This window comes from Artemia sp. Qi Xiang Cuo, chromosome 14 (genome assembly GCF_049724085.1).
Source record: "Artemia sp. Qi Xiang Cuo chromosome 14, ASM4972408v1, whole genome shotgun sequence".
NCBI classification, from domain to species: Eukaryota; Metazoa; Arthropoda; class Branchiopoda; order Anostraca; family Artemiidae; genus Artemia; species Artemia sp. Qi Xiang Cuo.
Genome location: NC_142807.1, coordinates 63,308,630 through 63,325,418, shown reverse-complemented (window position 1 = coordinate 63,325,418; position 16,789 = coordinate 63,308,630). Strand labels below are relative to the sequence as shown.

The 16,789-nt window shown below is 36.6% G+C and overlaps 1 protein-coding gene across 1 annotated transcript in view; it reads left to right on the top strand.

Annotated features, from left to right (window-relative positions):
• LOC148944743 (epidermal growth factor receptor kinase substrate 8-like) overlaps positions 1 to 16,789 on the top strand; it is a 107,702-nt gene that overhangs the window by 50,592 nt on the left and 40,321 nt on the right. The window contains exons 9-10 of the mRNA XM_089100491.1: positions 3,776 to 3,834; positions 13,511 to 13,733. Of these exons, the coding sequence (XP_088956617.1) occupies positions 3,776 to 3,834; positions 13,511 to 13,733 (282 nt within the window). The remainder of the gene's footprint in view (positions 1 to 3,775; positions 3,835 to 13,510; positions 13,734 to 16,789) is intronic.

Here is a 16,789-nt window from a genome sequence, read left to right as displayed (position 1 = left end):
ATCTGGAAACCCAATCTGATTTTCATTTAAGTAAGCGGAAGAGTTGGCTCTTTCCGGATGCCCCAGGTACCTCTGGTGGCACAGGAGAAATCTAGGTCCAAGAGGAGAATTAAATGAAGAGAGGAGAAGATATTCAAATTTTTTACTGATATTGCAGGAGACCGAAATAGGTTTATGCGAAGCACACTCTCCCAGAACCTTCCCTTCTTCCAATTTGAGGTAACTGTACCGCACAAAATACTTCCAGGTACAATTGAGGTTCACATTGGATCAATGAACACAATGGAAGCAGAAGTTGTAAATGTTGAGAAGCAGATGGAGATCCAACACTTAGGTGTTTAGCACTTACACTATCACAATCAATGGAACTGGATTTGAGTATTTTATAATTGTATATGAATTTGAAGGATCTCGTGTAGATGTAAGGACAAAGGAAGTCCACGATTGAGTTTTTTGGCAAGAGCAGGGCTGATAGATTTGCTCGATACAAAAGAATCTTTAATTTAATCTGGATTTACTACTTTTTCAGTCAAAATTTTGTGGCGAGAACTTGCAAATTTTTGATTTTGCAGACTGTAAATACTTCTTATATTCTAATTTAGTTTTTCGTTTAAGCTGAGATACTACTACTACTAACTACTTCTACCAACTCACCGGAGCTCCGAGCCGCCTGAGGCCAACACCGCTACGCAAGCTCCTCCTCCATCCAATCTATTCAAAGCCCCCCTCTTTACACCCTCCCAGGAAATTCCCATTTCTTTTAATTCTTTCTTTATGACATTCTCCCACCCCAGACGAGGACGACCTGCTTTCCGTTTAGCCCTAGACAGTTGGCTGAAAAGGACAATCTTTGGCAATCTGTCGTCCTTCATCCGCAGAACGTGCCCTAGCCATCTTAGCCTTTCTCTCATTATAGCCCTAGAAAACGGTATTGAACCCCATTCTTCGTACAGCCTATTGTTTTAAATACGGTCAGTCAGCCCGGTACGCAGAATAATCAGTTGGCAATTCCTCTGGAAAACATCTAGTAAATCTTCATCTGCTTATTGGAGTGCCCATGCTTCAGAGCCATATTTGACCACTGTCATCACTGTAGCTTCCAATATTCTAATCTTGGTTTGCAGACTTATCTTCATATTCTTCCAAACTTGTTTTAACTTTGAAAAAACACCCTGAGCCTTGGCTATTCTACTTTTAATATCTTCACTTCTCCCACCGTCTTTACTAACAATACTACCATGGTAAATGAAGCTGCCCACCTGATCAATCTTTTCGTTACCCAACGTAACCTTTTCATCTTCACTTATTCCTAGCCTTTGTGACTTAGTCTTCTTAACATTAATTCTCAAACCTATTCTAGCACCATGGACCCGCAAAACCTCTGAATGTTCATTCATTTTCCCACACGTTCATCGAGGATGCATAAATCATCAGCATAATCTAAATCCAGGAGAGTTTTTCCTCCTCATTTGATTTTGTGATCTCTCATTGCCTTTCCTGTGCTTCTTAAGACAAAGTCCATCAATATGATCCATATAAAGGGGGATATAATATAATCCTACTTAACTCCTGATTCAATACAAAACCAGCTGTTAACCACGTTTCCTACCTTAACCCTAGCAGTGTTATTCTCTGACATAGCACTAATCACTTTAATGTATTTGTCTGGTATATAATACAAGGATAAGGCCATTGCTAAAGCTCATCCATCAACAGAATCGAACGCTTGCTCATAATCTATAAAACTGAGGACCAAAGGTGTTTGACAACCCAGGCACTACTCAATTATTAACCTATGAGTGAAAATTTGGTCAACACAACCTCTACCTTTTCTAAAACCGCACTGTTTTTCTCTTAAAACTTTGTCTACAGCATCTCTCAGTCTAAAAAGTATCATATTACTAAGTAATTTGCTACCTACTGATGCTGGGAACCTACATATACTTGGCCAAATTAGGCTTTATTTTTCGCCAATTTTAAGCCTGGTTTCCGTAGCGACTCAGACCTTCGTGCGTTAAATCACATGTTCCTCGGGAGTGACCCCCCTCGAAGCTTCCTTCAGGTATGATTTAATATAAAAATAGTGTTTCTTCAAATTTTTTTATCATTTACGAATTTAGATCCAACCTGAAGTACCTGATAAAGGTTACTTATCAAACAGTTCGTGGTAACGAACTGTAAGTAAGGAGCGACCCGGCTGAATAGTAACCGAAACTCTAGAAAGCGGAATTTTGATACCAGTAGATATATCAAAAGAATCATATTTTTATACTGATTTCAAATATAAATTTTCATCAAGTTTAGTCTACAGCCCCTTTCGTATACGGAATAATTTCTGTTCGTCTTAAGTTTTAATATCGCTCCTTACTTTCAGTTAAAAAAAACTTGTTTTTTTATATTTAATTTCTGAAAGTTTTTAAATTAATGCAGGTTTTGATTTTGGCTAACCGTACATGAATAATTAAAACGACATTTGTACATTAATTTTACCTTTTTTTGGCTAAATGACTTTCTCGAAAGTTGTGTAGTTTTATTTACGAACATTTTTATTAGTATCAAATTTACGTAACTTACGAGTTAACTTACGTAACGAACTTCTATATTCGTACATTTTATTACATATATTAGGGGACCCCCTAGTCAATACCTCGATCTTTACGCTAAAGTTCGAATTTGTTTCCAATTCTTTAAGAATGACCCCTTAATCACAAAGGCCGTTAATTAGAATTAATAGCTCTTATGAAAATACTAAAAAAACTTTAGCGTTAAGAAAAGTTTTCTATTACTGCTTTTTATGCTTGAATAGGAAATACCAATTCTATCAGATCAATCAGATCAATTGATCTGATTGAAATCAGATCAATTCTAGTACTCATAGTTTTGCTTCTGTCTTTCTTTTTTTTTCTGAATTATGAGCTATCCCACAAAAAAAAAAGAAATATATTTTGTAAAACTGAGTGCGCTAAAAGAAGCTGATTAGATTTTTGAATTTATTATAGAACTTTATGTATTAATGATATGCTGAACAATGAACAGTTAAACATAAATTTTGTTTTGTGATTACTCCGAAAAGTTTCCAAATTATCCAAAGAAAATAAAATTCAAAACTGTTAAAAAAAGGCAATGGAAAACTTTATTTTCCGTAATTTTTTATGTTTTTTTTTATTTTTATTTTATTTAATTTTGTTTATTTTTTTTATGAACACGTACTTGCTGTAAATACAGCTGTAAACTTTCAGCTGTATTTTCTTTCAGTGCGAAAAGTAAAATAATAGGCAAATATGGTATAGCCATGAAAAATAACATAAGTTATGGCAAATAGAATAGATACAAAGGAGCTGTTCAAAAGCCAAATAGATTGCTATCTCATTCCGTTTTTTTCTGCTATTTTTACCCCAAAGCCCTTGATTGACTTTGTCCTTTTATTTTTTTAAGGATTAATAACCGTTCTGAAACAAAATTATGAAAATTTATCTGGAAAAATTTGCTTCTTTTTTTTCTAAGAGAAATGTCTTGTTAACTAAAAACTATAATTAGGTGAACATGTCCTGTGCGTAAAAAGAGAAGACTCTTTTACCAAAGGATTGGTGTAATTGGTACTTTTCTCGATTGTTTGGTGATATTTAGTCGATTTTGCATCTGAACCTGTCAAATAATCAAAATAAAGGTTGACACAAAAACATAAGGTTTTCCCCTAGAAAGTTATCCTCTTCCTGCGCATTCCTTGTAGTTTCGTGTGTATTTTTTGTGACTTCTTTCTCTCTTTTTTTTTCAGAATGAACGGTACTTCTATGATTCTGAACGATCAGTTCCATCACCACTTAGGCGTGAAAGGTAATTATTTTCTTTTTTTATCGTGCTTTAAGTCTTTTGGGCTATTAATTATAACGTGGGCCCTTAAATGTTTAAAAGCTTCGTGGTTCAGGTCCACGTTATGGCTGTCTTTTTTTATGTTGCTTCTCATCCCCTCCACTTATGTGAAGTTGTCCCCCGACTGATGAAGTTATCCTCAACATATCTTATGTCAGTTGACTTTGTGATTTCCCAATGCATATTTGTCATACCCTTGCTCCTCATCCCTGCCATTGACTGGTGAAGTTATCCTCAGCATATCTTATATCAGTTGAGTGTGTGATTTTCCGTTGTATATGTGTCATACCCTTGCTCCTCATCCTTGCCATTGACTGATGAAGGTAATACCTAGAGGAAATAGCATAAAGTAGCCAATGCACTCGTCAACAAAAGCCAAGGAGGTTTCAGCATTTTACTCGTCAAATTACTTTAAAAAAAAATTTTACTCGTCAAATTACTACCAAGGTTTCAGCATTAAAATGAACCAAGTCGTTTTTAAGACACTTCAAAGTCTGTGATAACTCAAAACACGCAAAACTCAATTATTTTTAGTGTATCCATGATTTAAACTTTGATTTAACAATTCTTTCCTGGAGGGAGGAGGTGGCTGGAGAAAAACGTCACGCGTCATATAATTGGTAAGTGTCTGTAACTCCCAGCCAGCCACTAATCTTCAGCTCTGAAAACAATCGTGTGACGTTGTGCAGCGGGTACTTGGATCGAGTAGTTCTCATTACACAATTACAGAGTGTGGGCTCCTGATCTTCACAAGAGAGTAGGCCTATACGTTACGGTTTCTTCTGCCTTTCGTTCGATAGGCTCTGATGCAATTTTTTTTTTAGAAAAGTGCCTCTTTTTTCTGAATATTATAATTATTTTTTTCTTTTGTATATCTTGGGTTCTTAGGGGGGGGGCTCCATTTTTTAGTCATTTTCACTTTAAAATTTCGTCCTGATTGACATCTCTCCTCTTTTATAACAAAGGTCAGGTATTTTCTGAACTGTTGTACTCATACTCTGTTCTTTTTTTTTCGTTATCTAATGTTGGTCAGTTTTTCTCAGTTTTTTTTTTCTGTTTCTGATTTCTGTATATTAGCACATTTTTGATATTATCATTTTTCTGTGTATTTTTTTTTTCGTGAGTCCAAAGAGCCCAGAAATTCATTTTCTGTTCGTACCAGGAGAAAGTATTTCTTTCTTTCATTTGGTTAGAAGCATCGAATTGTTTCTGGAAATAATGTCAGATTTGCTGTTTGGTTTTCGGTGTTTTTAGAGCACTGTTAACCCTGTCTTTTGATTGTCATGAGTACTTAAAATTCTATATATCATCGTCCCGGAAAAGGGGGAAACGGAGGGGATATGGATTTTACGAGGGGCATTCAAGAAATGCACGAAATTTTTGTCAACAAGGTAATGGCAACCGTTTTCTGGAGCTCTAAAGGGTTTGTATTGTAGACTTTCTGAACGTTGATAAACTGTCCTAAAAGCTTACTATATAGGAATTATGAGCAAATTGAGAAATTGCCTAAAAAGTGTCTAGGAAAGTTATATTGCGGTATCCTTTTCCATCAGACAGCGCCCAAGCGCATTCTTCCCGCATTCCAAAATAAGTTTTGAGAGAATTTCGGTTGGATTTGCCCTAAATCCATCCTATAGCCTAGACAAACCCCATCTGATTTTCCTTATATTCCCCAATCTCGCAGAACAGTTAAGAGGCGTTTATTTTGATAGGACTGATGAAGAAAAAGACGCAGTAAAAACCTGGCTCATAAAGAGGTTTTCATATTTCTTAAAAAAAAGAAATCTGGTTAAAAAAGAAAAAAAAAGCCTGTAGAAATGCATTGACCTTAGAGGAGATTGTGTTGAAAAGTTGTTCGTGTTGGTTGTGTCAAAACTGAAAGAAATAATACCGAAGATTAAAAAAAAAAAACTTTCTCAAACAAATAAACTCGAATTTCCGAGGCAGTAACAAAAAAAATAAATAAATAAAATATTATTCTGGAGGGGATAATTTTTTGGGAAGGGGGGAGATTAGAAAAAGGATAGTTTCTATTAAAATATCCAGCGAAAGCATTGCTCATAAAGAGATTTCCAGATTTCTTAAAAAGTGGCCCACCTATAGAAGTGCATTGACCTTAGAGGAGATTGTGTTGAAAAGTTGTTCGTGTTGGTTGTGTTAAAACAAAAAGAAATAATACCGGAGATTTAAAAAAAACTTTCTCAAACCAATAAACTCGAATTTCTGAAGCAGTAACAAAAAAATAAATAAATAAAATATTATTCTGGAGGGTGTAGTTTTTTGGGAAGGGGGAGATTAGAAAAAGGATGGTTTCTATTAAAAGACGCAGCGAAAGCATGGCTCATAAAGAGATTTCCAGATTTCTTAAAAAATGGCCCGCCTATAGAAGTGCACTGACCTTAAAGGAGGTTGTGTTGAAAAGTTGTTCGTGCTGGTTATGTTGAAACACAAGGAAATAACACCAGAGACTAAAAAAACTTTCTCGAACAAATGAACTCGAATTTCCGAGGCAGTAACAAAAAAGATCTAAGGATTCTTCGTAATGAGCCTCGTCCACCTGTAGAAGTGCATCGACCTTAAAGAAGGTCGTGTTGAAAATTTTTATAGTAAATTAATTGTAATGGGAAAAGTAATAAAAGAAATTTCGCTTAATTTCATCATTCCCCTTGTATAATAGGCAGCGCGCTAGCGCTGCCTAAGTAAAGAACGATGTGGGCACAATTTTTTTTTTTTTTTCTTTCTCCAAACCCGGGCACTTCGTATCGAAGGAGTTGTCGTAGAAACTTCGAAAAGGGCTCATTCGATTGGAAATTGGAGCGGCTAGTGCCCTTTTTAATAGTCGAAAGTGATTGTAAGGCAACTAACACCCCTTCCACGCCCACCGTTTCCCGAAACACATTCAATCAAAATTTTGAGATAGCCATTTTGTTCAGCGTAGTTGATTTCCAGATAGAATATATGGTTTTGATGAGGACACTCCCTCACAGTCTTCAAGGGAAGGGTTCTAAGTTATGCCCTGGGGGCTTATAAGGTTTTTATAGAAGGCGTTGTCGTAGAAACTTCAAAAAAGGCTCATTCGATTGGAAATTCAAAGAATAGTGCTCTTTTTAATAGTCGAAAGTGATTGGATGGCAACTAGCCCCCCCCCCCCCACGCTTATCATTCCCCCAAGCACATTCAATCAAAATTTTGAGATAACCATTTTATTCAACGTAGTTTTAAGTTCTGTAAATTAGGTCTTTGAGGATGACAACCCCCTCATAGCCCTCAGGGCAAGGGTTGTAAGTTATGCCCTGGGGGCATATAAGGTTTTTATAGAACGCGTTGTCGTAGAAACTTCAAAAAGGGCTCATTCGATTGGAAATTGAAATGGCTAGTCCCCTTTATACTAGTCGGAAGTAATTGGAAGGCAACTAACACCCCTTCCACGCCCACCATTACCCCAAAAACATCCAATCAAACTTTTGAGATAGCCATTTTGTTCCACGCAGTTTTATGTTCAGGAAATTATACCTTTGAGCAGGACACTCCCCCACAGTCTTCATGGCAAGGGTTATAAGTTATTCCCTGGGTGCGTATAAGTTTTTATTGAAATCTTTGTAGTAAAAACTTGAAAAGGGGTTCATTCGATTGGAAATCCAACGGTATAGAGCCCTGTTTAATAGTCGAAAGTTATTTGAGGGCAACTATCCCCCCTTGCTCGCCCATCTTTCCCCCCAGCACATCTAATCAAAATTTTTAGATAGCCATTTTGTTCAGAGTTGTTGATTTCCAGATACAAATTATGTTTTAGAGGAGGACACTCCCCCACAGTCCTCAGGGCAAGGGTTGTAAGTTATGTTCTGGGGGCATATAAGGTTTTTATAGAAAATATTGTCTAATAAACGTGGAAAGCGGCCCATTAGATTGGAAACTGAAATGTCGAGTGCACTTTTTAATAGTCGAAAGTGATTGGAAGGAAACTAACACTTCTGCCAAGCCCACCATTTCCCCAAACATATCAAATCAAAATTTTTAGATAGCCATTTTGTTCCACGAAGATCAAAGTTCAGGAAATTATACCTTTGAGCAGGACACTCCCCCACAGTTTTCAGGGCAAGGGTTATAAGTTATGCCCTGGGGGCATATAAGGTTTTTATTGAAATCTTCGTCGTAGAAACTTGAAAAAGGGCTCATTCGATCGAAAATTCAAAGGGCTAGTGCCCTTTTTAATAGTTGAAAGTGATTTGAGGGCAACTAGCCCCACTCTCACGCCCACCTTTTCCCCAAACACATCCAATCAAATTTTGAGATAGCCATTTTATTCAACGTAGTTGAAAGTTCTTGAAATTAAGTCTTTAAGGATGACAACTGCCCCCCCCAGACCTCAGGGCAAGGCTTGTAAGTTAAGTCCTGGGGACATATAAGGTTTTTATTGAAAGCGTTGTCGTAGAAATTTCAAAAGGGCTCATTCAATTGGAAATTGAAAGGGCTACTGCCTGCTTTAATAGTTGAAAGTGATTGGAGAGTGACTAACGCCCCTCTCACACCTACCGTTTTCCCGAACACACTTCTTATCGAAATTTTTTGAGATATTCATTTTGTTCAACGTAGTTGAAAGTTCGTGAAATTAGGTCTGTCAGGGTGATAACCCCCTCAGAGCCCTCAGTCCAAGGGTTTTAAGTTAAGCCCTAGGGGCATATAAAGTTTATATAGAAAGTTGTTGTAGAAATTTCGAAAAGGGCTCATTTGATTGGAAATTGAAATGGCCCTTTTTAATAGTCAAAATTGAATGGAGAGTAATTAACCCCCCTTTCACGTCCAACATTGAATCAAAGCTTAGAGATAGCCATTTTGTTCAAAGTAGTTGAAAGTTGTGGAAATTGTGTATTTAAGGATATCAAACCCCCCAGAGCCCTAAGGGCAAATGTTGTAAGTTATGTCTGGGGGCATATAAGGTTTTTATAGATAGAGTTGTCGTATAACTTCAAAAGGGGTTCAGTCAATTGGAAATTGAGAGGATTAGTACCCTTTTTAATTGTCAGAAATGATTGGAGGATAACTAACTCCCCTCTTATGCCCACCTGTCCCCCGAAACTATCCAATCAAAATTTGCAGATGCTCTTTTTATTAAACGTAGTAGACAGTTATGGACACTCGGTCTTTGAGAATGACACCCCCCCCCCCCGCAGCCCTCAGGACAAGGGGTGTAAGTTAGGCCCGGGGGGCCTACAAGATTTTATTGAAAGTATTGTCGTAGAAACTGCAAAAAGGGCTCATTTGATTGGAAATTGAAAGGGCTAGTGCCATTTTTAATAGTTGAAAGTGATTGGAGAGCGACTACCGCCCCTTTCACGCCCACCATTTCCCCAAACACATGCAATCAAAATTTTGAGATGGCCATCTTGTTTAACGTAATTGAATGTTCTGGAAATTAGGTCTTAGAGGATGACAACCACCCTAACAGCCCTTAGGGTAAGGGTTGTAATTTATTACAACCATAGGGTCGGGTGTCTGGTCGTATCTTGTACAGTAAACTCCAAAAGGTTAGTTTTTTGCTGTTTTTTTCTTTTCTTTTTTTGTTTAGCACTGAGGACGACTTGGCGGAGGTCCTTGTCGAAGTATTTGCTTGTTTTTTGTCTTCATATTTTGCCACTGGCTGACAAAATCCTCGTTTTCTCACCCTTTTTTGGTTGTATTTTTCATTTATTATTTCCTTTCCTCTCTTAGCTTCATATGTTGTAATTTATGCCCTGGGAGCATATAAGGTGTTTATAGAAAGCGTTGTCGTTTCAAAAAGGGCTCATTTGATTAGAAATCGAAAGGCCTAGTGCCCTTTTTAATGGTCGAAAGTGATTGGAAGGCTTGACATTTTTATTATAGTAAAGATCGATGTGGGTAAAATTTATTATTATTTTTGTTGTTGTTGTTGTTTAGACCAGGGCACTTCGTATCGAGGGAGTTGTTGTGGGAACTTTGAAAAGGGCTAATTCGATTGAAATTAGAAAGGGCCGATGCCCTTTTTAATCGTCGAAAGTGATTGGAGGGCAACTAATACCCCTTCCACGCCCACCCTCTCATTGGCCCATTATGTTTAAAAAATAAATGTTGCCTAAAGATTAAATCAAAATGCACTGTTATAATGCTAATTCCCAATAAAGCATCTCAGCAGTATCCCAAGAACGACTGAGGGTATTATGTTCAGACTTTCGGGGCTACTGCTGCTCTTAAAATTTAACCAAATCAAAATAGTGTAAGTGTATTTTGTCCGGCATGCAGTAATGCATTGGATTGTGCTTTTTGTTTATTTATTTATTTTAACCCGTTTGTGAATAAATAAATAAAAAATATATATCCAAGCTATCAAAGAAAGTAAACAGATTTTTTTGCGAATGGTATCAAGTTTTCCATTTCAGGTCAACTAGAGGAGGTATGAAACTAAATTAAACACTACTATTTGTGTCCAGATTATTAAAAAGGTATATCCTACTAAGAAATGCTGAAAAATTTTCTCCAGCATACAAATAGCAGGCCAAACTATAAAGTCTAAAAAAAAAAAGATTTAAAGCATTATTTACTTTTTCCCTGAAAAGACTATGTCAATATAAAACGAACAGAAATTAATTAAAAAAACTTTTCCCACAAAATAAGTTTTTCAAAGAAAAGTAAAGAACTCCATTAAACAAAAAATGAGCAAAAATAAAATCAAATAATCTACCAAGTGTGAAACTACCACAAATCAGAATAATTAAATAAATGAAACCCAAAACGAACAGAAATTACAATAAATAACCAAGTCAAACTCAAAACGAACAGAAATTATCATAAGTTGGGCTCAAATCCCCCTATGCTTCCCAAGGCCAGAACAAAATTTGCACTTTACTGAATAAAATACAAATGAGTGTGCATTGTCAGTTCAATATACATATACTGATATTTAGTAATCAATGTGTTAATATTATTTGATTAATTAAAGTTATAAAAGTAAAAACATTTATATTTTTTCAGTAAAGTGCAAATTTTGTTTTGGCCTTGGGAAGGCATAGGGCTTTTGAGCCCAACTTATGTTAATTTCTGTTCGTTTTGAGTTTGACTCGGTTATTTATTGTAATTTCTGTTCGTTTTGGGTTTCATTTATTTATTGATGCTGATTTATGGTCACATCAACATATGCCCACATCTCTATACAGATGTATCTACGAAGTCTCTGTTTTACATGGGCTATTTCGTTAATTGTGGCTCTTACCCTTGTGGCTTCATTTATCAGTTCATCCCCTATGTATCTTAGTTGACTTCTCGGCCGTTCTGAATTAAAAGAATGTCTTAGAAGTATGTCGGGTGGATATGTCGGACGATAAAAAAAGGATGTGTCGGACGATAAGGAAAAGGGTTTGTTGGACGTAAAAAAAAAATTGATTAAAAAAAAAGACCATAACACACAATCTTCTGTTGAAACGAAAAAATTACATTCACTCATGCCCCTCCCCCAAAAACAAAAAAAAAGAGTTTTTTGATAAGAATTAGTCCTTCAGATCGATCTTTGGCTCTTTTTTTGTCAAATTAAAAGCCAGGGGAAATGCTGATTTCATCTCGGTCCGTTTTGGATAAAATAAAGGGATATCTATCGTGATATTATCCAGGGAAATCTAGACAGGTGAATCTGGCCTGTCCTAATATACTATAATACGTATATATAAGTCCATCAGAGGAAAGGAGGTTGCTACCTCTCTTACTCAGAAAAGCTGAAAGATATAACCGTATACATTGTTTTAATATTTTTTATCAATTGAATAAATAAAACAAAAAGTCACATGAATTTTGAAAAAAAGGAGTAAATAGAAGTATAAATTTATCTTGCAAGAGCGTCTTACCTTTACAAGCTTCTAATTTGATAATGACTCAGCCTTGTACTAAGTTTCCCAAAGCTACAGGATCACGAGTCCAGTGTCACACTTTCCTGATTTTATCTGAAAGAGAGTCACAAAAGTTTTTTTTTTTATTTGACCCTTGAATCTCCTAACTGATTATCAAACAGTTCGTGGTAACGAACTGTAAGTAAGGAGCGACCCGGCTCAATGGTAACCGAAACTCTAAAAAACGTGATTTTGATACCAATAGATGCATCAAAAGAATCATATTATAATCCTGATTTCAAATATATAAATTTCATCAAGTCTAGTCTTACCTATCAAAAGTTACTGGCCTGAGAAAATTTGCCTGATTTTCAAAAAAAGGGGGAAAGGCCTCCTAACAACTATAAAATCTTGATGAAATTCATACAATCGTATTCAGCGCACAAGAGAACTCTACTGTACAGGTTTTAAGCACATATCTACAAAAATGTGGAATTTTCCATTTTTTGCCAGAAGAAAGATCACGGATGCGTGTTTGTTTGTTTGTGTATTTATGCTTTTTTTTTTTTGTTTGTTTTTTGTCCCAGGGGTGATCGTATCGACCCAGTGGTCCTAGAAGATCTTGAGCGGGCTCATTGGAACTGAAACTAAAATTTATAGTTCCCTTTTTAAGTGAACAAAAAAAATGGAGGGCAACTAGGCCCCCTCCCACGCTCATTTTTGTCCCAAAGTCACCCGATCAAAATTTTGAGATAGCCATTTTGTTCAGCAAGGTCGAAAATATGATAGAAATGTCTTTTAGGATGACTTGATCCCCCACAGTCTCCAGGGGGAGGGCTGAAAGTTATGAACTTTACTCAATGTTAACATATAGTATTGGTTATTGGGAAGTATACAGACTTTTTCAGAGGAGATTTTTTCTGGTAGGTGGGGGAAGGAGAGGGTCGGGGGCTATATGGAAGGATCTTTCCATGAAGGAAGTTTTCATGGGGGAAGGGACATTGCTATGAAGGGGGCGCCGGATTTCCCAGCATTATTAAAGAAAAAGATCAGGAATTAAATTAAAAAAAAACAAGTTTTTCAACTGATCAACTGATTTTAAGAGGTCATTTTTAAAGAACTGGAAAAAAAATTCGAACTATAGTTTAAAGAGCAGGGTATTGACTAGGGGGCGAACCCCCTAACATACGTGTTAAAAATTTATGAATATAGAAGTTCGTTACGTAAGTTAATTCTAAGTTACATATATTTATTACTAATAAAAACGTTCGTAAATAAAATTAAACAAGTTTCGAGAAAGCCATTTAACTAAATATAATATGCAAATTTTGTTTTAATTATTCATGTACGGTGAGCCAAAATCAAAACCTGCATTAATTCAAAAACGTTCAAAAATTAAATAAAAAAAACACGTTTTTTTAACTGAAAGTAAGGAACGACGTTAAAACTTAAAACTAACAGAAATTATTCCTTATATGAAAGTGGCTGTCCCCTCCTCAACGCCTCGCTCTTTACGCTAAAGTTTGACTTTCTCACAACTCTATTTTTTTAAACAATAAAAAAACTTTAGCGTAAAGAGCGAGGCGTTGAGGAGGGGACAGCCCCCTTCATATACGGAATAATTTCTGTTCGTTTTAAGTTTTAACGTCGTTCCTTACTTTCAGTTTAAAAAACTTGTTTTTTTTATTTAATTGGATGTCAAATCAACCTGAAGGTAGTGATTTGATGCTGATCCTAAACTCGCTAACTCTGATTTTGATGATTTAATACGAGTGTTAAATTAAAAACTTTTTTTTCTCTTTTAATAGATCTGAAACCCCTCCATCTGATTATCGCACTTCAAATCGTCCGGGAAGTGATGTCTCTGCTGATTCAGTAGATAGAGGTGGCATTGAAGACATGTCAGAACGTCGACGACGCGTATGGATTGATGAACTTCGAAAACGAGATGCGAGAATCGTGCAAGTTACTTACCCAAGAACCGCAAATAATGATAAGGAGCTAACAGTTGTTCGAGGAGAACTTTTAGAGGTAGACAGCTTTCCTTTCTTATGAAGAAATATTTTGTAAAACCAATTTCGGTTGTTCCTATCACTATTTTTGTGGCTTTTCTTTTCAACCCTTATTATTGACTGAACGTTTGCTTGCGACTTCAGTTTTTAAAATATTAGGCTATGGTTTAAACTGCACGTAAGGTTGGGGAGGGGTGTCCTTTATTGAGTCAATGTCGAGGTCTTCTCATACATATCAATATTTTCCCTTTCCGTTTCTTTTAAATCTCATTCTCATAACCTAAATATATTTGTATGACCCTGTTGATTTCATGAACATGGACAGGCGCCTATGTTCAAATTTATGTCAGGGGGACAGGAAATTAGGCGAAATAACGAATAATATAGAAATTATAGGGAATCTTGAATAAGAATCGTAAAATCAGATAGAGGGGGAGCTCAAAGACTTCTCTCGTGAGTGCAAGTTTTAGTGTATTCGGTCTTTATAGAGAAATTACAATAATTTCACACAAAAACTTTCTCAGTTGAAAAATATATGCCTTGTTTTTCACATTTGAAAAATGCAGTATGGCTAAATAGTTCGGCTGAATGGCGAAGAGCTAACAGATGTACTATGTGAAAGAACTTTTATTGTCAAGGAGTATTCTTCTTCTGAAATGAAATGGCTCTTCTTCTTCTGAAATGGTTTTTCTTCTGAAATGAAAGCTGCATAAAATCGACATGAATTAGATTCTATTTAGTTGTACTGTAATTGGAACAGTGATAAATCTGGGAGAGGGGGGGGGTCCTGGTTTGGATGTAGGTCTAATTTCAATAAATATGAATCAATCGAGCAAAACGAAAAGGAAAAACCAAAAAAAGAAAGCTTGTCAAAGTTAAAGGTCATCAGAATTATCTATACGTACGGATAGATATCTGTAGATAGATGGGATTGGAAAGTTTTAAAACGGCTTGTAACGTAAAAATGGCAGGACTTACTGGCTTTTATGATTGATTTTCTTCAAAGTATTCCACTGGTGAACGAATACACTAATTCTAATAGTGTTTCCACTTCTGGAAGCATTCCTGAAAATTTTCTTCTGCAAGGGTTCGTAGAATTCTGCGTATTTACTTGGATTTTGTCAGCTGAGGCAAATCCCTTCCTTTCAGGGATATTTCAATTTAAGAAACAGTTAGAAGTCTGTAGGGGCCAAATCAGGCAAATATGTAGATTGTGGAAGCACAGGAATGTTGAATTCCGCCAAAAATTCGGGGATCGAGAACACATAATGTGTTGGTGTGTTGTCGTGGAGAAAGGACCAGGTTATCTTCCCAAGAGCAGCCCTTTGGCGCTGAACATATTTGTGCAAATGTTGAAAGACGCTTTTATTGTTGGTTGACTGTCTGCTCCCTTGGGGCAAATTCTTTGTGTAGAATATATCCTAGAATAGGAAAAAAATTGTGTGCAACTTCGACCGACATTGTTGCACTTTCTTTGGTAATGGTTAATATAATATTTTCCATCGGGAAAATCAGGCCTTTATTCTGGGTCAAAAGACCTTGGACTTGTCACCTGGTATTACCCTGCTCCAAAATAGTGAGTTTTAGGTTGATTTCTTAGGACGTTTCAAATTGCTGTTATTTCTGCTTGTCTGACAATTTGGGAACAAATTTCGGAAACACTTGGATGCATGTTCAAATCATTAGTTAAGGTTAGATGAAAGGAATGAACCTAAGTTGACGTTTTCAGCAATCTTCTTACTTGTAAGTCTACGGTTTGAGTGCAATAAATTGCACATTTCCACAATGATTTTGTTTATTCTTTTTGTGTAAAAAGCCGACGGGACCAGTGGTTATCTTCGATTATCTTATGGCTATCTCTGAATCTGATTAACACGTTTGACCGTGTCAGCTATTTATACAGCTTTTTAAATAGTTCTTAAGTCCCCCGAGCAGACTTCCCAGCTTTAAATCAAAATGTTCACGCAAAAGCGTTGTTCGAGTTTTATGTATTTTGCACAATTAATAATCCACCATGACACACTCACACATATGCCCCTACGTAACAGGTTGCTACATTCTACTGAGCCAGAAATTCCCGGTACTTATTAAGAGAATATCCTAAGGATACGCCAGTCCATCACCTCTTTGGTAACGAGTATATGCTTGTGAGCACTGTTGACACTTGTCTTAAAAATTTTCTAATCACATGAACTCGGAACGGGGCCCGAATCATTAGTTTTTGTTCATTTTTAGTTTCTATTTCGCTACTTGGGATAATAGATGGCTCTCGCGCCGTTGAGGCTGCAAGTCATTCTATCCTAGTTTAACTTGTTCTGTGCCTTGAAATACTCCTCCCTTTGCGATGAAAGTGGTATTAATCAAAACTGTATTAATAGTGCTATTCTTTGTGACTGAGGCTGCTGCTGAAAACTGGATTGATCAATGCAAAAAAGGTACTTTCATTTCTTTTGCTGTTTTGGCGCCATCTGTCATAGCCACAGTCGTCATACTAAGAATTTATAAAAATATAGATGACGTTCCCTTCGTTCGCAAGCGAACAAGAAGAGGACGCAGAGGTGGCAGAAAAAAATTTAAGATTGACGTGCTAGTCACCTACGGACGATTGACCAGCCAAAAGCCTAAGCATGAGAGTTGTTTAGTCTCAATACCGCGCGTGAGCCTACCGCCCCGGCTGATCCCTGACAACAATGCTCCTACCAATAATCTCGGGTCTGATTGTCCTCCAGTATTATCACCGCAGGTTCTCTCTTGTAAACACCAACTTCCTTCTGAGCAACGTCCGCTCACTAACGAATAAAGTAGATGAGTTAGATGTCATTCTACGTCAGAATAATATCCATATCGCCGCAATTACCGAAACATGGCAGCTCGACGAAACAAGTGGAAGGATGGCTGGTTACAAGGTTTTCTTGAACACTAGAACAGACAGGATTGGCGGAGGTGTTGTCCTGTATGTACGCGATGATATCCCCTGCAAATATTTAGATAACTTCAATGACCCTAACCATGAAACGATCTGGGCATTATGCAAGCCAAAACATTTACCACAAGATGTCTCTTGCATCATTATTG